Raw genomic sequence first — 24173 nt, forward strand, 5'->3', positions numbered from 1 at the left:
AGCTCCAGCCAGCCGGGCGCGTCCCGAGGAGCAAGGCGAGTGCCGGGCTCGAGGGGCTGGGAAGGAGCCAGAGCCCCGCCCAACCGGCCGCCCAGTCCCCGTCTTCTTCTTCTTCTCCCCTCCTCGGGCGAGAGCGGCTGTTTTCGCGGCAGACCGGGAAGAAGAGGAAGAGGCCGCGCGAAAGGCGGAGCCTCGGCCCGCCGGCGCCTGCATTGGCCCGAGGCGCACGTGTCTGGGATGGGTGTCTGCGCCCGGGGAGGGAGGGAGCGCAGCGCGCCAGTGCCGCGGGCGAGGGCAGGCGGGGCGCCGGAGGGAGGGAAGAGGCTGCAGGCGAGCCGGGATGCGCGATGGCAGAGGCGGCCCGGATCCCTTATAGGACCACGGGGTCCACCCTTTTGCACCCGCTGAGTGACTTCCTGGGCATCCCGCTGGACCAGGTGAGGGGAACGCGGAGAAGTTTGCAAGCAGGCGAAGGAGCAGCTCGCGATTCTTGGGGATTGTGGCACGTGGTGGAAATCCGGGTGGTTGTTTTTCATTCAAAAGAGAAACTGACCGAACAGGACTTTTTCCCCTCCCTATTGATCGCGTTTGTTGTTTTTTCTTCCCCGTCTACGGAAGGGTGGTTTTCTGTGGGACAATGATAAAGAACGAAAAGCCCAGTCTTTGAGCATGTTTACTCCTGCTGAGCTTAACGGGGTTTATTTCCAAATAAGCGAGCGTAGGATTGGACCCGCAATAGCTTTGAAAGGCTCGGGTTTCAGAACTGTGGCTTTATTTGCATAGTAGCAATCGGTGTGCCTTATGGCGATAATGTATTGGGTTTCATCGAATGGGTTGGGATCCCAAAGTGAGTCACAGATAAACCTAAGGTGAGTCACATCTATGGCACCGATTTACCTTAGCTTTTTTACACTCCCCCCCCCCCCCGCAGAAATGATAAAGCAGGAAGAGTTGGGTTTGGTTGATTTGCAAAAACTCTTCCAGTTTTCTGTCATTAGGTGTACCGCTTGTCAAGTGCCTCTCCCAGAAGACAGGCGCTTAAAGTCAGGAGACCTGTGAGACTTGCCTGTTCTTGTGAATTTTTTTCTTCCTAATGTGGTATTAAAGATGGGTCACCGTTGGAAAAACTTGACAGATACTAGGCTGTGTAAGAAAGCTTGATGGGGTGTGTTGTTTGACTAGCACTTAATCTCAGTCACTAGGTGCAAGTGATGCAGTGTGCCCTTGATGCTTACATGTGCAGGAAGCAGCAGCCTAAATGAACAGGAAGTAGCAACCAAAAAAAGAAAGTATTGTTGTGGAAGGTTTCCTGTGGCAACTAAATTGAAACTAAGCCCGTCTTTGAAATGAAGATGCTTTCTTCTTATGTTTACATCACGCCGCCTTCCTTCCCTGCTTCTACAACCTGCCCTTCCCTTTGTTATATGTTCAGAATGGGAGCTCCATGCGCCAGAGATTTGTCTTGTTGCTCTGTGAAGCACCATGTGCATAGATGAGGCTGACAACCATAATATCACCTGTCCCTTGTATGGAGCCATCATCTTATGGGTTAGGAGGACATGCTGGGTGTTATGTACTGAAGTTCTCACCCTGGGCCAGCAGGGGGATACTGTAGATAGTTATGCAAATAAGGGATCGAAAGTGACGTTCAGTGATTGGATAGTTTTAGAAAATTGTTACAGTTACGTTGTACTGGAGCTCTATATAAGCAGGCTGACTGAACCCTTCAGTTCAGTTCTGTTCTGGCCTGTGAATAAACAAGAGCTGTTTGAAGAATTGCTGTGTCGTCTGATATGTTCACCCACAACTTAACACTATCAAGGTTTAGATGCATTGCAAGGACACTTCTCATTGCTGAAAATCACCTCCTTCCCATTGTGCATGCGGATCCTTGATTAAGATGTGCTTATTAAGCAGAGTCATCCCTACTGTTAGGCAGAATGTGACTGCTGCCTCAGGACACAGGTGCTGGTGGGCGGTGAGTGGGTGACAGCAAGCAAGATGTTGGAGTACAGAGCTGTGCAAACCTGCCTGCTAGTTAGGTGTGGGAGAGGGTGCTGTCCTGTCACCAACGTTGAAGTAAGACTGAACTGCCAATTGGGGTTGCTTCTGTTAGTGGCATTTGGGGTGGTGGATCATGTCCTCAGACAGCAGGTATGCCACAATCCAACGGCACAACAGAAGTTAGATATTGAGAAGAATAATCTTTTATTGCTGCAAGTATTGAACTAAATATCTTAATAGTATTTTATATATCAAGGCTGGTTTGTTGACTTTGGGCCCCCTCATGATCAACTTGTCCCAGAATTGTTATACAAGTGTTTAGAGCGATTGGGTTTAATCTAGGCCACTAAACTTATGTTCATCCTTTACATGACAGTAATCATTGGGGGCCCTGCTGGACATCTCTTTGCCACAGCAGCAAAGTCTGGTATTAACTAAGAGGCCTTTTGCGGCACCCACCTTATTGAAATGCCCTGTCACTATGCTGCTTCAGGCGGTTGGTGAAGACTTGAAGTTTTTAAAAGGCCTTTGGTTGTGTACTTTTTGTTGGCTTAGTTCCATATTGTTTCAGTGTTGCTGGAATTTGTTAAGTTGATCCTGTTGAATGTATATATTGAAGTGTTTTTAGGTGATTCTGTTTGTTTTGTTCTGTTTTTATCACTGTTTGTTAGTCGCCTGGAGTCTCTTTGCAGAAATAGTTGGGATAGGAACTTTTGAAATGAATAAGAATAACATATTATTGTGGTAGCACAAAATCTCATGTGCCAGATGTACTTGGGTGGCGGTGGGAGGGCAATACAACTATAACATGGGATGTGCATCTCAGTGGTGATGTATTTTCTTTCAAGGCTCGTGGGAGGCTTGCTCTTTTCCTGGCAGCAAATGTGATTGGTTTTTCCTTGTTAGATTTTTCTGAGGCAGCCATGAACTTGCTGCCCTTTCTGTATTCTCTCAGCAATGAGGAAGCTTGTGGTGGTGATACTATTTGTTCCACTAACTGGGGGGAAAACGGGCTCCACTTACAGATTGTGCTGAGAGATAAACCAGGCAGCAAAGGATTTATTGTACTAGGTTTTAAAAGCAGCACAAAAAAGGACTCTCTGGAACAAGGATGAGTTGGTTTTAGTTTTGCAGGGTCTACTGTTTGAGGTTTGCTTGCTTTTTAAAACTTAAATAGAAAAAGGGAGCTGAAAACAGAAATTATTTGTGTGTGATATTTGGTTCAATCCGCTTAGTGTGGAAGAAAATAATAATGATGCAATTTTGCAATCACAGGGAAAAAACTGTGCGTATATACCTGAATCTCTGTTTGTTGTTTAGTTTGCCTGTCTTAAGTGAAGGTTGAAACTATATGCATGTAGCTTAGGGAAGGGAAGATTTGGGGGTTTGAGGAATTGGGTAATAAGGTGCATGTTTGTCAGCTTCTTTCTGAAAACAATTCCTTGTAATGTTCACACGTTTACTGGTGGATTTGTTGAATAAAGGGGCGGGGCCAATAGGATTTTCATTTCATGTGGGGTGGAGAGTTTAATTTATTCACTTCTTAAACTATTTGTTATAAGGCTACTGCAGTTTGTTGTGCACTGGAATTAGAATTCGTTTACAATGGTACCTCAGGTTACATACGCTTCAGGTTACAGACTCCGCTAACCCAGAAATAGTGCTTCAGGTTAAGAACTTTGCTTCAGGATGAGAACAGAAGTCGTGCTACGGCGGCAGCAGGAGGTCCCATTAGCTAAAGTGGTGCTTCAGGTTAAGAACAGTTTCAGGTTAAGAACAGGCCTCCAGAACGAATTAAGTACATAACCCGAGGTACCACTGTATATTAAAAACATTTCTGGAATGTTTACTATCCACGGGTCCCAAGGCAGATTACAGAATAAAACTCTAAAATGCTAAAAACACATAAAATAAATATTAGAATCTACATAGAATCTAAGTGAAATCAACCACTAACAGTAAGAACCATATCTTAAAGGGGTCAATAACCTATGTGTGCTTAGCAGCCTTTAGAATTGCCGTACTGTGAATGACTTGCATGTATGAACCATGCAAGAAATGGGAACCATGCTTCTGTAGATAGTACCAACAAAATACATGGCAAATTTAATTTATTTCACATGAATTCTGTGAATTTGCATCTCCTTTCTTTAATCACCGAGTTCAATAAGGGCCGCTGCAGAAGAGTAAAGCGAATGTAGAATATAGGATGATGCAGACATTGAAAAAAGTCAACAGGATGGATTGATAGAAACATTCATTGGTATAACTCTCACCCTGTTGACTTTCCCCCCTGATATTCCTTTCTTCCTTCCTGGAAGCAGAGTCAAGTTTAATCACCTCCGCAGCATGACTGTTGCACAGAGATTTTTAACTGCCTCTGAAGGTCAAGTGCTTTGCCTTTGGAATGCACCACAGGGCTTGGCAACTCCACCCTGACTGTCAGGAAGGAGAGTGGCAAAGTCTAGTTCAATACTGCTGCAGGCCACCCCAATCCGGGTGGCGTGAGATTCCAGGGGCTCATCCACGATCCATGTTTCCTTTGGGAATGAGGCACACCGGAGGCTGTGGTGTCTTTATTATATATGGAGTTGTTTGTGTGTGTTTTTTTACACATATATACAACCTACGCTTATGTTGGAGGGGTTCATAGTATCAGCACTCCAATAAGGTCTTGTTTCTTCCATAGGCACAGCTTAGGACAGGGCTCAAGAAGAGATCAAGCATCATGCTTTGCCTCTTTCTCTTTAGGACACATTGCAGCAACTCTCACTCTAATCTCTCTAAACTCTGGCTTTATCTGTTGAGGGAGGGTGGGGTCTCATCAATTTGCCATCTCATGCGGAGTCCCTTGATCCTTTGTTCTTAATGGCCCATTCCCAGGCTATCAGCTCAATCCAGGAAGTTTAGCCTAGCTTAATTACCGTATTTTTCGCTCTATAAGACGCACCAGACCATAAGATGCACCAAGTTTTTGGAGGAGGAAAACAAGAAAAAAAATATTCTGAATCCCAGAAGCCAGAACAGCAAGAGGGATCGCTGCGCAGCAAAAGCAGCGATCCCTCTTGTTGTTCTGGCTTCTGGGATAGCTGCACAGCCTGCATTCGCTCCATAAGACGCACACACATTTCCCCCTACTTTTTAGGAGGGAAAAAGTGAGTCTTATAGAGCAAAAAATACGGTATCCTTTAACACTTGGCTTAATTAAATTATTAGGAGTGTCTAGCACACAGCCTAATACACACGTGTCTGGATTAATACATACACGGGTCTGGTACCCAGAGTTTTAACACCTGGATCCTTGATTAAATTCTAACACCTACTGGTTCCAGGAATTTAGGAGTGTCTAGCACCCACAAACTCATAACAATCCTATCAGTATTGTCATAACAGAACGCAAACATGTCTGTGCCTAAGCTTACTGAACATTTGTTTGCCAAAAGGTGCTGCCTTCTTATTTGCCCAGGAAAAAAATGAATTTTCATTTAGTGAGAAAACAAACACATTTCTCCCCTCAGTCCTTCATCATGAAGTAGCCCAGAGCTGTTCCCATACCACATATTTTCTTACAGAAACATAATTCCATTATACGTACAAGTTTGGTGCTTAGATGCTTCAAGTTTGCCGCATGTTTTATCAATCACTACACCAAATATTATCCTTTCATGAAAGTTTCCATTCTGACCCATATTGGCATTACACAATCAAATAAAGTCATAACCATAGAAATAATCCTCTATTCCATCATTTTCAGCATATAAATTATAGGGTTTCTGAAACAACTCCCTTTTTATCTCTAGTCTCTCATTTAAAATTATTCATTATATAAAATTATACTATGCATTTCCTCCTGTTTATTTTGGTTGCTATGTGCCAAACACCACAATGACATTGCAGTAACAGTTGTTAACGCAAACAAGATTGCCTACAAGCAAAGTAAGGGCAGGCCTCAGAAACTGCAGAAATGCTCCATTCACTTCCTATAAGTCAGGGGTGGGAACTGGATCTGGTTTGTGGGCCAAAATGAAAACATCTCCCCTGCAGGAAAACACTTTTCCTGGGGCAGTATGGTGGTTAATATTGAATAATGTGTGATACTTCAGAAACTAGAAACTTTGGGCCAAGCTGGAGTCTCCTTCAGGCATTCGGACGCTGTGTAATTGTGCGACTGGGAGAGTGGGGAGCTGTGGGGATGAGCATAGCTAACTCTGTCCCTCCTTGTCATTCTCATTGCCCTGCACAAGTTAGAGGATGGTTGGGTGAAGCAAGGAGCCTCCTCTTTTAATGGAAGTTTCCTGTGCATTTTAGAATCCCGATTTTCTGGGGTTCAAGTGTCATGAGTCTCTACCCGTGCACCTCAAACTGAAATTGATTTGGAGCAAGCACTCCCAAAACTTGAGAGAGAGGAAGGAGAAGGAGCAGCCCACACATACTATTGGACAGCTTTCGCATACTCAGGAATCAAGAGTTTTGTGTCTCCCTTGTAGGAAATGTATACTTCTTTGTGCATTCTGCAATTTTCATCCTGTGGAATAGTGGCAGAACTTTGTTGCTCATAGCCGAACACTTCAGAAACTCTTGGGCGACATTCAAAGAAATGGCAGCTCAGTGTGACTTTTTTTAGAAGCAAATAAAATTGCATCTGGATCAAAGCCACTCATTCATTCAATCATTTAAAAAACAAAACAAAAACCTGAGTAGAAACGATTACGGTATCAGAGTCAACAAACATACATTGTAACACTTAATTCTTCAGATTTACTTTTAAACATTTCTCCTCTTCACACCGTTGTTGACTAAGGATTTTCCTCTTTATTTTTTTTTGTTGACTAAGGACTCTGTCATCTGTTCTGCAGTTTCTCTGCCAGGGCTGCTAGTGATTATTCCTTCAGCTGTTTCATCATGGTAATCCCCCAAGAACATCTGTTTTGAATTTTTGAGTTCAGATCTCAGAAGGTTTTTTAAATTGGGAGAGAAGCAGAACTTACTGCTGGAAGCAAGACTTCAGTCCACAACACAGTCAGATTTACCGTGTGAGAGCTCATGCATGAAATTAAGAAAGATGACTACAAAGTGTAATTGTTTCAAACTAATGTGTGTGCATATTTTTATGCCCTCCTTGGAAGACTGTAATTTTCCATTTTAAAATAACACTCCTGCTTTAAAAACAAACAAACACATATGTGCTGCACAAAATAACTTACAGTATTTATGTGGGTGTTGTCTTTCTTTCAGCAGACTATTATAAGCCAGATATGGATTCTAACTCCCATCAGTCCCAGGCAAGGGAAGTTGTAGGCCAATAGCATTTGATGGGGGCAGTCCTGATTTGAAGCCTTTTCTGAAATATCAGTCTGCTTCATTTTATGTACACAACTTAAGAATCACAATGCCTTGATAGCAGAAGTAGCTCATCCTAGCGTATTCCTATAGTAAACATTTAGTGGGTTTAGCTTAACATGACCCACTGGTATTCTATATGTATAGAAGAAATTAAGTATACCATGACGTATCAAGTATGCCATGAAAGTATGCAGGTGTACATGCACACATTACAGGAAATTCTGCCCCTTTGGAATATGAATGTTTGTCTACAGTTTTTGGTCTCACAAGAAGCCACAATGTACTTCCGTTGATTTCTTATGTAGGCATCTAGGGAACTATCCAATTTTCTCCCTTGCCATTTAAGTTCCTACAAGCAGCACTCTTCCTTTTCCCAATGCACATGTATATTTCTCTGATTTCCATGACTTCTTTGTTAAATTGCAAACTTTCTTGGGAACTTGTTTGTAATTCTCTTTTGAGGCTTTCCTGTTAATAAATTTTCATCTTTGGACATTTTCTTACTCTTGAAAGGGAGCAATTCTGTGTGGTAAATTAGGTTTTTCATTAAGTGTGCCTGTGCATTTGCCTTAATGTGCTTTGTCCTAAATGTACCAGTTAAAAAACAACAACTGCAGGAGATATGGATAACTAGCCATAGCAAACTTCTTTTGTTGTTGGCTTGCTCGCTGAGCAGTTTAATGAATTATGCAAGAAAAACCTGGATTTGCCACCACTGAGTATATACTTGACAGGGAGCTGGACCTAATCAAGTGTTCCAGTACAATACACACATCTGTCACATTCATATTTTACATTTTTCGGTGTAGATATAAAAAACACCCTGGGCGTATCCCTGAAAACAATTTGCTGGATCCAGACTAATAATGAACTACCACACACACATTCAGTTACCTGGTCCTATTCACAAGTCCCTGGGAAAAGCTCCCTTGAATTCAGTGAGACTGACTTCTGACAAGACATGCCTATGATGGTTCCACTCCTTTTCCATTCTTTTCATTGAGATCTGTATTCAACTACAGTGGTACATTGGTTTGCATATGTCTTGGTTTGCATACATTTTGGATTACAAGGACGTCAAACCCGGAAGTGCGTGTCCCGGTTTGCAACCTTTTTTTTGATTGCAACCCATTTATTATTATTTTTTTTGGATTACAGACCAATTTTTTTTGGAGGCCCCATTGGCGAAAGTGCGCCTTGGGTTACAACCTGCTTTGGTTTACAAATGGACCTCCAGAATGGATTATGGTTGTAAACCAAGGTACCACTGTAATGTAGCCTAGATCTAGCTCAAATTATGAAGAGGCTGTTTTCACCTGAAATAAAATGGGAAGGTCTGAAACCTCTTTCTCTGAAATATCCTACTGGGAGCTTTAGGTGTCTTTTGAATATTTTTGAGGAAGCAGCTCCAAATTACTTCCGCACCCATTCTTTAAAGTGCAGTGCTAAGTTGTGCGGGGAAAATACGCAACGACTTGTCCAGGATTGTAACCAAGAGGTCTTTCTTGGCGGTGAGGAGAATGCTGACAAACAAAAGTCAATTGCAATCTGTTTTCATGTTTCCTTAGGTCAATTTTGTTGCTTGTCAGCTCTTTGCACTCTTGGCCGCCTTTTGGTTTCGCTTGTACTTAAGTCCCAGCCATGCAAGCTCTGCTGTTCGTCACGCATTTGCCACCATATTTGGAGTATATTTTGCTGTTTTCTGCTTTGGTTGGTGAGTAATTGCTGTCTAAATAACTAATAATTGCAACAAAGATGATGATGCATGGAGTCGTGGAGAGAGATGTAGGCTCTCCGTGCTTTAAGGCATGCTGTTGAGCAACTATGGGAACTCCTGAGTTTTATCAGCAAGTAGTGCTTTAGAGAGAAATGTATCCAAAAACTCAGTGATTTGGGAACAAATACCATAACTTGAAAAGGGATCTAGTTAGGCAATTGTAGAAATGCAGGGTTGGAGGAGAGTGGAGTTTGTGTTTGCTCTATCGTTCTATATTGCCTATTTACTTTATAAAAGGTTTTTGCCCTCCCCTGGCATCCATCATTGATCTTTGAATATGAAACTTGTTTTCTTGTTTTTAAGGTACTCCACCCATATTTTCATGCTAGTGATGATAAGCTACAGCATCCTGAATGTGGCCAGCATTCCCAACATTCACAGGTGAGATTTCATGGCTACTGTAAGCAACGTGTTTTAGGTTATCCTTTTTTACTATAACTGTGTCCTTTTCCCCACCTCCTTTCACTGGAGCTTTGTGTGCAGTTAGTTGATAGTGGTGTGGCAGCACCCAGATTGCACCAAAAGATTTGCTTTGCCTTTCTTCACGTTCATGAAGGCAGGACTGCTTTTTCTGGTATGACTGGGGACAAATGTATTGCTATGCATGGGAGACCAGTAATCATTAATTGGATGTACTTAGTGGGAAGGAAGTTCTAGGAAAGCGATATGCACTTGCAAGAGTTAGTCAGACAACCTTTTGATGCTACATATTAAGCTTTAAAGTCCCAAACCCATTGATGTGGCAGAATCAACATGTTGGTTTGGGAGTCAGTTGTTTTGAGGTGGTTTTTTTATTACAGTTGTTCTTGGTAAGACTTACGTTTTGTGTATTAAATGTCTACGATTATAGGTACTCTTTTATGGTAGCTATGGGATATCTCACGTTATGCCACATTAGCCGGATATACATATTCCACTATGGTATTCTCACTACAGATTTCTCTGGGTAAGTTATTTATTTCTTTTATTTAGAGTATTTGCAGGCCCCTCTTCAACCAAAAAGGCTCCCAGATTAATTAAAGCAAAACAATCCCTGGCTGTAGACTTTACAGTCTTAAAAACACAAGGGAACAGGGATATGGAAGAAAGAGGAAATAATTTGTAATATTAAAATGTTTGTATTCAATAATACATAGAAATCACTTTGTTTGTTACCTTAACAGCCCACACTCACCATTAACTCACCAAGAAGTTGGCCTGGCTATTCCAGCAATTGCATCCTTGCTGGATCAAGGAATTAGAAGGGGACTCAGGCATACAGGTTAACTGCCCCCCCCCCCCCAATTCACAACATGGACATTTACTGAGGTGTATAAGAGGTCCAATGTGTTTCAATGTGTGACAGTTATTCTTGTGGACAAGACAATCTTGTACTGCTTTTATTATTCTGCCATCTTGCTGTAGCAGTTCACTTGGGACATATCAAACCCCGTTTAAGTCCAAAAGATTTAAATGAACATACCTGGGCAGAGGTAGAAATAGGTTAGGCATCATATTGAAAACAATCAGTCAAGCACAGCATGATTACTTTTAATCGCGAACCTGTGAATAGAGTAAAATATAGTTTTGCACATTGCTCAGTTTCATCATCTCTGTTTTGGGTTTCTACTTGCTTCAATATTAAAACATTAACACTGTTTCTGCTTGTTGATATGTTCTACCTGTTGGTGTTTGCATTTAATTCATACTACTACTTCTCTCTGTAACTGCATGTCTTCTCTCATGCCAAGAGGATTGTGTTGGTGAGTTGCTCTCTTCTATGCATGCTCTTAATGTTTCTGAACTTCTCGCATGTTTGCTTTCAAATGATAACAACTGGTGGTGGTTCAGAGGAATAGCCAGTGGCTTCTGGTGTGATTGAGCACCCTGATCTGTTTTCAGATTCCTTTTTTTAAAAAATGATATTTATTCCAGATTTAAAGTTCCAAAAAAGGAAAAGAAAAACCATACAAAATACAAAAAAAGCTTTGACCATAACAGAGCAAAAGATAAACAAGTAAAAAAAAGAACAATAGGATAGAATAAAAAAGAAAACTTGACAAAAAATATGAAAATGCATTAAGTTAAAATAAAACAAAAACAGATTAAACCTTTACATAACCTTTTCCCTTTACTTATTTCCATGACCTCCTCTCACCTCCCAGTTTTATATTCTAGTTCAGATCGTGTTTCCAGCAAATCCTTCTAACCTTCTTTTCATTTACATATTTTAAAATTAAAATAATGTGATTAGACCTCCTCTAATTCATCGATTTCATCAACTCATTTTTGCTTAGTCCATTATATCATATCTACCAGAACGACCTAATATTCTTTTTCCAACCTCCTTCTAACCTGTTTTCAGATTCCTTGCCAGCTGGGGAGCCTTGCCTCTTTTAGGTCTTCACACATAATCAGAAACCTCCTTACTATCTGTTTCAGATACGGATTAGTGGGCAACCTTAGTGCTTTTGAATTGTTCACATGGAAACAAACACGGGAAGTCCCACCACCACAGCACATCAGTTGTGTTTTGTTTACAACTGTCTGTGTGTTTATGCATGAGGCTCTGAAGCAAGGAACCTCTGCTACTCATTGAGACTCCCCAAACAAGTGAGTGCCCTGCAAATCAGGCTTCTAAATCACAGGGGAGCCTCCCAAAGTAGTGGAGAACTTTCAGACGTTTGTGCACAAACTTGTGGTCAGCTGTAAACAGCATACAAGTGACTTGTCAGAAGGTGTGGGGTATTCTCCCTCCTGTGTGTGCTTCTATCTCATTCCTAATTGAGGATGTGGGTATTTGCACCACACAATGTGTATGAGACTGTTCAGAGCTAGCACATATTATTTACCTATTCCAAATAGCTCTACCCACCTCCCCAGTCTTTCAACACCATTTACAAATATGACTAAGACAATAACAAACATAAGAATGCAATGAAACACGGAAAAGATAGGAAAAAGCATTAAACAACACTACCGGTAAATCAACAAGACACTTTGTTGTGTCTCTTTGCCCACCCCACCAGGAGGTAAGCCACTCTGTTCTATACCATAGTAGGTGTGGAGAACTTCTGATCATCCGATGTAACTGAACCACCACTCCTAGCATCCTTGACCATTGGCCATACTTCCTGGGGCTAATGGAAGTTGACGTTCAGCAACAACTGGAGGACCAAAGGTTCCCCACACTTGACTTACACTTTCTGAACAGTCTTCAAGCCCTGTAAAGTGTTCATTTCCATAGTCAAGACCTGATGCATGAAGAACCATTAAGGACAAATTAAGTGCATTCATATTTACTTCATTGTCCTTTAATAGTTCCTTCATGCCCCAGATTTAATTGCATTTCTGTGCATTAAGTGGCAAAGACCTCTGTGAATAATTTTGTCAACTTAAGTGCAGTACACCAAGTTAGGAAATGTGTAATATTTTGCAGTAAAAAAGTTAAAATAATAGTCATTATAGTCCAGCGCATGTTCGAGTAGAAGTGATCTATATAGCCTGTTAGTTGGTCTTATTTGGTATTAAAGTTCATGTGGCAATATGGCATTGTGGATAGAGTGTTGGACTTGGGCCAGGGAAACCCAAGTTCATATACCCATTCAGATTGATAGGTCATTGGATGATCTTTCCAAACCTCTCTGTTGTGATGTGGATAACTGTTGTGATGTACATGGCTTTGAGCTCCTTTAAGCCAGAATGTGAAAATATGTAATCAAATGTTGTACCATGCAACATGTGATGCACACTGTTTTCCTGTATTTCATTATAGTCCGTTGATGATTGTAATACAGAAGATCACTACTCTTGCCTTCCAAGTGCATGATGGTAAGAAAAGATACATTTTCCAGCCCAGGGCCTGTCCACACTAGGGTTTTTCACATCACTGCAATATCTCGTTCATTCTTATCCCACACAATGGAATGACAATCTGTCATTCACCTCTCCTGTAGGTTATATCCAAGGAAGCCATTGTGTTCATGGCTGCTGGCGCAATGGAACTTGCTCTCCCTCTCATCCCCCAAATCTGCTCAGGGTTCGTTCCCCCAACTCGTCCAAACAGATTTGGGGAGGTGCAGGAGGAGTAAAGGAAGTGGGAAGTTTGGTTGCACAGCGAATTCTGCAAGACAATGGATTCAGCCCTTCCCCTACAATCTCTGCTCTTTTATTTCTGTGCTTTTCCAAGCCTACTTCATTAAAACAAAAGGAGATTGTAAAGAGCTCCAGAAGGACCTCTTCATATTGAATGCATTGGTGGTGGTGGGGAATAGCAAATTTAATTCAGTGTAAACAAGTGTGAAATGATGCATGTTGAGGGGGGGGGGAATCTTCACTTTGTATATACGCTCATGGGTTTTGAACTCACAGCAATGGACCAGGAACGAAACCTTATAATCAGAGTAGATACCATAACTTGATGAAGATGTTGACGCAGTGAAAAAAAAGGCAAATTCCATGCTAGGGATCATTAGGAAAGGAGTTGGAAAATAAATCTGCCATTATCATATGCTGTTATTCAGATCCATGGTGGGAGACCACATTTGGAGTACTGTGTATGGTTCTGGCCATCTCGCCTCAAAATGGGGAAAGGAAAGGGTTGTGCTTGAGGGAAGGTAGCGGCAATGTCACAGAACCATTGCCATGTGGACACGAAGCAACTTCTGTTTAAAGCAAATGCCGGCACAGTGATACCACAGAAACAAAGGGGCTTCCAGTGTCTTCCGCACAAAGCTCTCTAAATATACACTGGCAACCTTTTAGGAAAAGTTGAAAGTTTATGCTGAAATTGCCAAGATATTAAGTCATCTTTGTGCAGTTAGTCTGGCTGCCTTTGCTTGGAATTAAGAATAGGAAAGGAAAGCTGAAACACCCACCTACCCACCCACTACCTTTTGCTCTGCTGCTTTCTCTAAGAAGAGAATTGAGGCTTCGTAACCAGATCTGCAAAATTCCAGGTTTGTGGTCTAGTATGGAGATCCTGACGGTTGTCATGATTCTCTTGCTTGGTTCGATAACTAGGTCACATTTATGGAATCTTACCTATCTCACATTGCTTCTCAAAAAACATTTACCCATCCCCCCCACTTGGGTACCAAACTAAGCAGTAGTTTGCTCCTGTTTTTATTTAAGAGTGGGGAAGGAAGAAAAACTAAAATCATGGAAATAAGGACTTGTGCATCTTCCAGAACAACTCAGAAAGAAACATGCATTCATTGCCAAGGGTGGAAAATTGTCTGATTGGTGAGGCCCTTTGCGTATGTTGGAGGTTTCTTAACTTGGTAATAAACTGATGTAAGAAAGTAGGCCATGGAGAAGAGGCCAAGAATAAATGTGTGAAAACATACAGTATTTATTAATATACTTGCTAACACTAGCAGCGTATTTGACAATTATATGTACCATCCCCATTGTCCTCCAACATGTGATTTGATTCTTGTGTCACTTATTCTTGCTAGGAATCGGCCGGAAAGCTGAAGAACTAACTGCTGAACAAAACCTGCTTGCTATAAAGTAAGAAAGCATCTCTTTTACTGAACTGTTCCCCTCCCCACCCCAAAAAACCCACACCTGGATTGTATTGTTTCTGTGTGTTTATAAAGAATAACTTAAGTGGAAGTTTTCATTGTGTGGCTTAATATGCAGGAGTTCTTCCAGGTTAAAAAATATGTGTAGCTTTTCTGAAAAATAGCAACAACACTGATTGAGGTGGCAATAGGATGGGATGAATTTATAAATGAGCACATGCAAAACTGACATAGACCAGAAATAGACCCATCCAGCCATGCCTAGTAGAGGCTTTGTTCATGGATCTCCTGTGTCATATCTAGTTTGTGTCTTGTGTATATATTATTTTGTTGTCTTTGAGTAAAGACAGACTGATCCAGAAGTAGCTTGAACACATGCCCACTGCCCTGAAAACAAGCACATAGAAATATAGTGACTTTGTGTTCAACCCAACTTCTTCCATGCTCAGAAGTGCTTCCCATAATACTTTTAAAGGAGTAAACCATCTACACTTCCCCCGCATTTTTTTTTTTTTTTAAATCAGATTTTGAAATAAATATTGTGTGGTTGTTTTGGTAGAACAAGACCTTCATTACTGGAATATCTGAGCTATCAGCTCAACTTCCTGAGTATCATAGCTGGCCCATGCAGCAATTTCAAGGACTACATAGCCTTCATCGAAGGGAGACATGTACAGATGAAGCTATCAGAAGTCAGCTGGAAGCAAAAAGGTCACAGTGGACTCCCTGATCCTTCTCCAGTGGTAGGTTGTAAAGTACTAAGAACTTACTTTCAAACTCTTCAGTTGTTTTTGCAGCAGTTGTTGCTGTAGTTAAATACTTTTTAATTTCATCTGTTCATCTGCTTGATAGGATGGGACATAAATTCAAATAATATATTTTCATACTCGACTCCTGAGTGGGGTCACTCAGAGGAGAAGATGGTGAAATGCAAACAGGGGACACAGAAAGGGCTGAACTCCTCAATGCCTTCTTTGCCTCAGTCTTCTCCGATAAAGAAAACAATGCCCGACCTGAAGAATTTGGAGCAAATGATTCAGCAGAGGAAACACAGCCCAGAATAACTAAGGAGATAGTACAAGAATACTTGGCTAGTCTAGATGTATTCAAGTCTCCAGGGCCAGATGAACTGCATCCAAGAGTATTAAAAGAACTGGCAGATGTGATCTCAGAACCACTGGCAGTCATCTTTGAGAATTCCTGGAGAACAGGCGAAGTCCCGGCAGACTGGAGGAGGGCAAATGTTGTCCCTATTTTCAAAAAGGGGAAAAGAGAGGACCCAAATAATTACCGCCCAGTCAGTCTGACATCAATACCAGGGAAGATTCTGGAGCAGATCATTAAGCAAACAGTCTGTGAGCACCTAGAAAGGAATGCTGTGATCACCAATAGTCAGCATGGATTTCTGAAAAATAAGTCATGTCAGACTAACCTGATCTCGTTTTTTGACAGAATTACAAGCCTGGTAGATGAAGGGAATGCAGTGGATGTAGCCTACCTTGATTTCAGCAAGGCATTTGACAAGGTGCCCCATGATATTCTTGTAAAGAAGCTGGTAAAATGCGGTCTTGACTATGCTACCACTCAGTGGATTTGTAACTGGCTGACTGACCGAACCCAAAGGGTGCTCATCAATGGTTCCTCTTCATCCTGGAGAAGAGTGACTAGTGGGGTGCCACAGGGTTCTGTCTTGGGCCCGGTCTTATTCAACATCTTTATCAACAACTTGGATGATGGACTCAAGGGCATCCTGATCAAATTTGCAGATGACACCAAACTGGGAGGGGTGGCTAACACCCCAGAGGACAGGATCACACTTCAAAACGACCTTGACAGATTAGAGAACTGGGCCAAAACAAACAAGATGAATTTTAACAGGGAGAAATGTAAAGTATTGCACTTGGGCAAAAAAAATGAGAGGCACAAATACAAGATGGGTGACACCTGGCTTGAGAGCAGTACATGTGAAAAGGATCTAGGAGTCTTGGTTGACCACAAACTTGACATGAGCCAACAGTGTGACGCGGCAGCTAAAAAAGCCAATGCAATTCTGGGCTGCATCAATAGGAGTATAGCATCTAGATCAAGGGAAGTAATAGTGCCACTGTAGTCTGCTCTGGTCAGACCTCACCTGGAGTACTGTGTCCAGTTCTGGGCACCACAGTTCAAGAAGGACACTGACAAACTGGAACGTGTCCAGAGGAGGGCAACCAAAATGGTCAAAGGCCTGGAAACGATGCCTTATGAGGAACGGCTAAGGGAGCTGGGCATGTTTAGCCTGGAGAAGAGGAGGTTAAGGGGTGATATGATAGCCATGTTCAAATATATAAAAGGATGTCACATAGAGGAGGGAGAAAGGTTGTTTTCTGCTGCTCCAGAGAAGCGGACACGGAGCAATGGATCCAAACTACAAGAAAGAAGATTCCACCTAAACATTAGGAAGAACTTCCTGACAGTAAGAGCTGTTCGACAGTGGAATTTGCTGCCAAGGAGTGTGGTGGAGTCTCCTTCTTTGGAGGTCTTTAAGCAGAGGCTTGACAACCATATGTCAGGAGTGCTCTGATGGTGTTTCCTGCTTGGCAGGGGGTTGGACTCGATGGCCCTTGTGGTCTCTTCCAACTCTATGATTCTATGATTCTATGATTCCTTTGTGTCAGTTTGGGGCAGCTTTCAACATTTTGACAATCGTCTCCTCTGTAACTTTCCCCTGTTCCATCTTAATTGTCCAAACTCATAAGTTTCACAGGCCAACAGTGGTGTCATGGGGTAACCCGGGCAGATGGGCAGGGTACAAATAATAAAATAATGACATCATCATCAAAGCGCCATTGCTTTGAACCCCTAGGAAGCCAAATCTAAGGGTAATCAGATGGTGGAGGAGGCAAAAGCTATCTGACCTCACAAGACAAATGGACTTGCTTTCTCTGAGTCATACATCCTCTTTTCTAACATGCCATGATCTACTTTTCAGTAAACTCCTCCCCTCTAGTGTCTGCACAGATCCCAGCAGCCAAGAGATGCTTGAAGTCAAGCAAGTTTCCAGGGATATAGATGCTTATTTCACCTGTTTGTTTGGGAGTGCACCTGTCTAAGAAAGTAATGTTATTGAAGCAATATTTGCTGCACCCGCCCTGGCACTGATTCTGCAAGAAAGAATGACTCCTAAGTGGAACACCAGCATTACCAAAATGGTGTTCAGTGAACGAAGGTGGCTGTGCTCTGCACCGTCTTCACTAGTGCATAATGGGAGCTTATGGTTTTGTGCACAATGCTCCTCACCCTCAACTGCTGCAAACTTCTTACTTGTGATTAGTCTCGGGGTTAAATATGAACCACTGCATTTTTGTGCTACCAATTCCTCTTTGCAAAATAGTAAGTGTAAGCAATGGGTGATACTTTTCATTGGCCAGTTACCTCTGAGTATTTTATAGGGGAGAAACATACATTTTGCCTTCTCTCACCACTGATGGCACTCATTTTCTTCTTCTTCTTCTAGGGAGCTGTGCTGCACAAACTTTCCATCACACTTGTATCTTTGCTTTTGTTCCTGACCCTTACCAAGAGCTTCCCGGCGACTTATCTTGTTGATAACCAGTTCATCAGCAAGTCTTCGTTCTGGTCCAGACTTGGCTTCCTATATGTTGCCATGCAAGCTTCAAAGCCAAAATACTACTTTGCATGGACACTCGGTAAGATTTATATACTGCTTCTTTTTTTAAAAATGTACACACACTCTTGAGGTTGAAGTGATGTTTCTTTTCAGACATTCAGATAGCATGGCTATATCTGCACATATAAACTCGTGGAACAGGTGTGGGGAATTGCTACTCTTTCTGCTAGGGTATTGGTAATAGAAGTAGTCATGGGAGGGATGCCAGGAACTGCTAGGAAAATAGTTCAGCCAGTGCAAGCTTTTCGGCGTGCCAGACAGAACAATCCCCCCTCTCCCTCCTCCGCGTGCTGTTCTGTGGGTTCTCCCAACCCCACTCCCAAGTCAAGTAGGGGCATGTGGGGGGAGGAAAGAGGGAGAAAGCCCCATTGCACGAGTAGGAGCCCCTGCACTGGCTTCTGCTAGTGGGGCTCATTTGTTGAATCCCACCCTTTGTTTCTATTTTTTTATTTTTTTATACATTTTCCTTCATAAACAACAGCAAACAACAACAAATACTAACCTAAATTACACAACATAATCTAGCCTAAATTTCCATTACAATCTTTGTTTCTAAACCTGCCCTATATCTCAGGGCCGGCTACAATCCATACATTGACAATACCATATGCAACCATAAAATCACAAATATCTGAAGGGAGTGTGCTGGGCCCGGGGGTTAACCCGAGCAACACGGTCCAGGTCCGGTCCCGAATCCAAGGATTCCACGAGGAGTCAGTCCAACAGGGCCAAGGCAGGAAACCAGGCTAGGTCAGGCACAGGGTAATTGACAGGTTCCAGCAAGCAGCAATGTTCTCCCACAATCTGGGGCGGGGTCCGGCAGCCTTTTATCTCTGACGGGGTAATATATCACTATTCCAGGTAAGGATGGTGGGAGACTTAGATTAAATTCACATTTAAAAGCAAACTTGCTGAATTTGCACTTTCTGGGACAACTCATGAACCAAAACACAGCCACCCTTTGAAATCATCACTTCTCTGAATTCTGCAGTACTGTTCTCCCTTCAAGTAGTGTGTATCAAAAAATGCATGCGCTAGGACAAAGTGTGCATAAAAAGGCCTATCATAGTGAAAATAGCATACAAAAATGCATTACTTTAGGAAACATTGATTTGCAAAAATGTATGCATTAGGAGAAATGTGCAGTAAAATACTGTTGAATTTTCATAAGGACTTTTTTCAATTAAATTTGCAAGTTGATGGGATAATGTGGAGAACCAATTTAAAGACCAGGAAAAGGGGTAACTGAGAGAGACTGAAATTGACAAATTGACACCCATCCCTAATTCCAAGTGTGTATTGGAAAGGATCAGCAATCCCCCAGCCCCCCCTACTTTCTAAAGCCAGGGACACCTGCCGCTTCCCACCCACAATTCCACCTGTGTAGTCCATGCCAGAGCTGTCCCACAGGCAGGGTGCAGTGCAGCACAGAAAGGTTTGTGCAGAGAAGAGAAGACATCGGAGAATAACTGCTTAAATTGGAAATAAAAATGTAGAATTGGGTGTCCGGAACAACCAAGGTTGTAAACAACATTTTGCTTTGCATTGAGGTTTTTTTGGGACAGCAGCGGCCTCTTCTGCATGGCAGTGGGCGAGACTTCTTGTTGTTCTTCGTCCTGGACACCAGAATATCATTTGGGCAGCAGTGGCCTTTCCTCGCTTTCTCAACAAATTTTATCTAGTGACACAGAATAGCCTGTTGATCAAATATAGCTGCTGCTAAGCAGTTCTTGCTTGTGAAGTAGGACAGGCATGCTTTTGTGCGAGAGTCAATTACTGAATTCTCTGCTCATGAAAGGGGGGGCGGGAGAGATAAGTTCATTTTTGTCCTAATGTTAACTGCTGAACTTTAGTTGGAATCGAAACTAAGAAGCCAGTCTTCAAAAGTGCTCTGCTAACGCAAGCTCCAGTGAAGAGGCTTTAATCAGTGGGCGATCGGAGCTTTGAAGTTGCTTCTTCAGAGGCAGAGATGCTGTAGCAGAAGTCGATAATCTTCTTTTTCTTGGCAATCACTTGTAGCCGAGTAAGATTGTCTTCCGTAAACATGGTTTGAACAGTGAGAGAAGGTCACTTGCTGCATCACCACCTTGTTGTGGTGAGTAGGCTTGCACGTTCCTATGACCCTTGTGAGCGAAGCTGCCAGGAGTCTCATACTCCCAGCAGGGTCACCCAAGGCAGTACGGTCAAAGGGGAGGAGCTAGACAAAGAATGATCCAAGAAGTCCTCAACGGCAGAACAGGCGGATGATAACAAGCAGTATGTTACAACAGCTGTGAAGGCGGATGAAGGCTGCAGCAGATAAGAATCTACCGGTCGTCGTGATATTCATGTCATCAGAATACATTGGTGCCTCAGGTTAAGTACTTAATTCATTCTGGAGGTCCGTTCTTAACCTGAAACTGTTCTTAACCTGAAGCACCACTTTAGCTAATGGGGCCTCCTGCTGCCGCCACGCCGCCGGAGCACGATTTCTGTTCTCATCCTGAAGCAAAGTTCTTAACCCGAGGTACTATTTCTGGGTTAGCGGAGTCTGTAACCTGAAGCGTCTGTAACCTGAAGCGTATGTAACCCGAGGTACCACTGTAGAGCCTTACTGTTAAGACTTTGCATTGATCAGCGTGCACTGATCTACACACATAAAACAAATTCATGCCTAGGCGTCTTCCAAAAAAAGAAGTCTGTAATATTGGGTTCCTGACTGTAGTGCCAAATTCACGGAGGGTAAGGCTGTCGATGGCTACTAGCTATGATGGCTATGCTCTGCCTCCACAGTTGAAGAAGTAATGCTTCTGAACACCAGCTGCTGGAAGCCACAGAGTGGGTTGTTTGGAGCAGGTCCTGCTTGCAGTTTTCCCACAGGTATCTGGTTGGCCAATATGCAGACAGGACGCTGCACAAGATTGGCCATTGTCCTGATCCAGGATGCTCTTCATATGTTCTTGCATTACATTCTTAATTTCTAAATAAAGTGGGGTGAGTTTCTAAATAAAATGTCACTGGTCCAGACTAAGTAACTTGAACTTTTGTTTGTAATCAAAGCCACTCAACTTCATAATTGTTAACTTTTCGCATTGATTTCAGTGGGACCCAAGTTCCAACTTATTTATTCTGGATTCAACCCATTATGTTCTTCTTACACAGGTAGTCATTTTGTTAACTGACATTTTATGCAGTACTCTTATGAAATTGCGGCTTCTGCTCCAGTGAACACTGCTTCTGCTCTCAGTTGGTAGAGCATGAGACTCTGAATCTCAGGGCCATGGGTTCAAGCCCCACACTGAGCAAAAGATTCATGCATTGCAGGGGGTTGTACTAGAGAGCCAGTGTGCTATAGTGGTTAAGAGCGGTAGGCTTGTAATCTGGTGAACCGGGTTCGCGTCTCCGCTCCTCCACATGCAGCTGCTAGGTGACCTTGGGCCAGTCACACTTCTTTGAAGTCTCTCAGCCCCACTCACCTCACAGAGTGTTTGTTGTGGGGGAGGAAGGGAAAGGAGAATGTTAGCCGCTTGGAGACTCCTTTGGGTAGTGATAAAGCGGGATATCAAATCCAAACTCTTCTTCTTCTTCTTCTAGATGACCTTCATGGTCCTTTCCTACAGTTCTGTGGTTCTGCAACTAGTTCCAAATACCCAAAGGGGCTTTGAAGCTCCTGTTGTTTTTAAAAATAAATCTTAGTCTGTGGCATGGAGAGCTCAAGCAGCAGCTCTCCATGCCACAAAGGAAGGCTCTTTTAAACCAGGAGGAATTTCATATGGCATTGTAGTCTCTTTGTGGTGTGTGTGTGTGTGTGTGTTGGAATTAAAGGTCCCACTGGGCACGCTAAAGTCCTTGAGCATGCATAAAGCAGGTCTTTGGATTCCAGCCTAAGACTCTTGTTTTTTGCAATTATAGCAGATGCAGTCAACAATGCAGCTGGCTATGGGTTCAGTGGTGTTGACAAGACAGGCAATTTCCACTGGGACCTTCTGTCTAATTTGAATATCAGGAACATTGAGGTAAGTTTAAAAGAAAACATCATGAGAAAGGAATGGCATGAGTCTGATAAGATAATTACACCCAGTGAAAAATTATTATTGCTACACAGATATGCATGCAAACAAAAGTTATTTTGTATTTTAGATTATCGGAAACATTTTTTGGTGTGTGTATTAAATTTTAAAAATGTAAAACGACAAAAAAGCGGCGGCTGCTGCTGCTTTTAAATAGAAACTCATGACCATGTCTCACCCTTGGCTTGTTAACTTGAAGAATTTGAACTCAAATATCTGACATTTTCAGCAAGGGCTTCTTGTTATGCACAGTTCTGTTGTAAAAAGCAGTAATCTTACCCTTCACATAAAAAATTATACTGATAGATTCTCTACAAGGGATTATTATTTTAATTGAAACATGGATTGTGAGAATCCAAACAGTTTAAGGATGGATTCTGATCCTAACTTAGTAGTAAAGCCCACTGAATTTAATTTGACTTATATGTGAATAGGCATGGTTAGAATTGTGCTGTAAAACAAACATTAGCCTCTGGATTTACCATCTAGGGTTTTGCTGGTGTAAAAAGGTTATGCTTCTTATCTTTTAAAATAAATTGCAAACCTCATCTCTGTGTACTACTTAAGATAAATTCCAGACTTTGAAGTTCTAGGGTGGTGAAAGAAGCACAGGCAAAGCATTTGAATCCAATGGGTGAGGATGAGTTGGACTGACATTTTTAACGTGAACGCAGACCAGTAATGTGCGGGGCTTTCCTCTCTCCTAGTTGGCAACGAGTTTTAAAATGTATGTAGAAAACTGGAATATCCAAACCACTGCCTGGCTCAAACGGTAAGAGCAATGTACTCGAGGTGCTTTTACACTGCTTTGATAATCCACCTCATCTGTCCATACATTCATCAGGGCTTTTAACATTTGTCACTGAAGCCTATCTCTACACTAAGGGCTTGTCCCTCTAGCATAGGGCCGAGCGGTTTTCCCCTTTCCCCATTCCTTTCCTATGGAAAAATTCACTCTTTAGCTCTAAATCGGTGCAAATGTCGACCTGGGAGAAACCTGAATTGCTGTTTGCTCCAATTAAGCGTTAAAGAAAGAGCAGTTTCCCCCGGGGGAAAGCAGCGGGACAAGAGCAACTGTAAATAAGCCCTAAATCTTTCAGTCAGCTGTGGGAGACATCCAATGGCCCTCATCTACATGTGCAATGGACTTCCAGCTTCACTTTCTCCCTTCTCTACACCCTCATAATCTGCTCTAGGGGGTCTCCCAAGCTTCAGAGCAGAAGAAAGGGAGCAGAAGGGGCAAGAAAAAGAGACAATGCTGTTCCACTAGGTGGACCTTCCTTTGTATGTTTTTCTAGGACTCCAATAATGTTAGGTAAGACATGTGTTCTTCACTGGGTATTCCTAGGTCAGGTAGGAAGCTACAACCATCAGGTCCTTCCTGCTAGCGCCACCCTGCATGTGAAATGGCTTCTTCAAGGAGTCCTAGCAGGCCTGCTCACTTGCCATTATTGGAAACTGGTTAATACTTCCTTGTGTGGTCAGGCATTTGATTTTGCTGCTATCTCAACTGGTTGCTGGTGTGGTGGCTTAAAATTTTAATTTTCATGTTGTGATTTTATATTTAAGATACCTTGGGGTGCCTTTTCAGATCTGGTAGGCAAGATATAAAATTAAAATTAATGCTTGGGCTGCTGTCACCACTGCTTTCTGTGTGCCTGAGTTAAATAGGTTGAATTTTTGCATCAATTCCTCCCCCCCCCCCCAACAAAGCCTTTATTCTTCCCCTCTCTCATTGCGCAAGAGAGTGTCAGAGTGATTTTGTTAATTTGGAAAGTGATTAATTCTGTTTCCACATGCCTACAGACACACAGCAAAATTCC

At 42.4% G+C, this 24173-nt stretch overlaps 1 protein-coding gene across 4 annotated transcripts in view; it reads left to right on the forward strand.

Annotated features, from left to right (window-relative positions):
* The first annotated feature begins 288 nt into the window (after positions 1 to 288).
* Positions 289 to 24173, forward strand: part of MBOAT1 (membrane bound glycerophospholipid O-acyltransferase 1) — a 54771-nt gene continuing 30886 nt past the window's right edge. For 3 of the 4 annotated variants that reach the window (XR_013988767.1, XR_013988768.1, XM_081014226.1), the window contains exons 1-10: positions 289 to 437; positions 8916 to 9061; positions 9428 to 9505; positions 9975 to 10070; positions 12879 to 12934; positions 14563 to 14617; positions 15191 to 15374; positions 18128 to 18320; positions 22193 to 22296; positions 23058 to 23122. Coding sequence is in view for 2 of the 4 variants with exons in the window: in XM_081014226.1 (XP_080870352.1) it covers positions 348 to 437; positions 8916 to 9061; positions 9428 to 9505; positions 9975 to 10070; positions 12879 to 12934; positions 14563 to 14617; positions 15191 to 15374; positions 18128 to 18320; positions 22193 to 22296; positions 23058 to 23122 (1067 nt within the window). In the remaining 2 variants the exon portion in view is untranslated. The remainder of the gene's footprint in view (positions 438 to 8915; positions 9062 to 9427; positions 9506 to 9974; positions 10071 to 12878; positions 12935 to 14562; positions 14618 to 15190; positions 15375 to 18127; positions 18321 to 22192; positions 22297 to 23057; positions 23123 to 24173) is intronic. The other variant, XM_081014227.1, reaches the window with a different exon arrangement.

This window comes from Podarcis pityusensis (assembly GCF_964106645.2).
Source record: "Podarcis pityusensis genome assembly, chromosome: 7".
Classification (NCBI taxonomy): Eukaryota; Metazoa; Chordata; class Lepidosauria; order Squamata; family Lacertidae; genus Podarcis; species Podarcis pityusensis.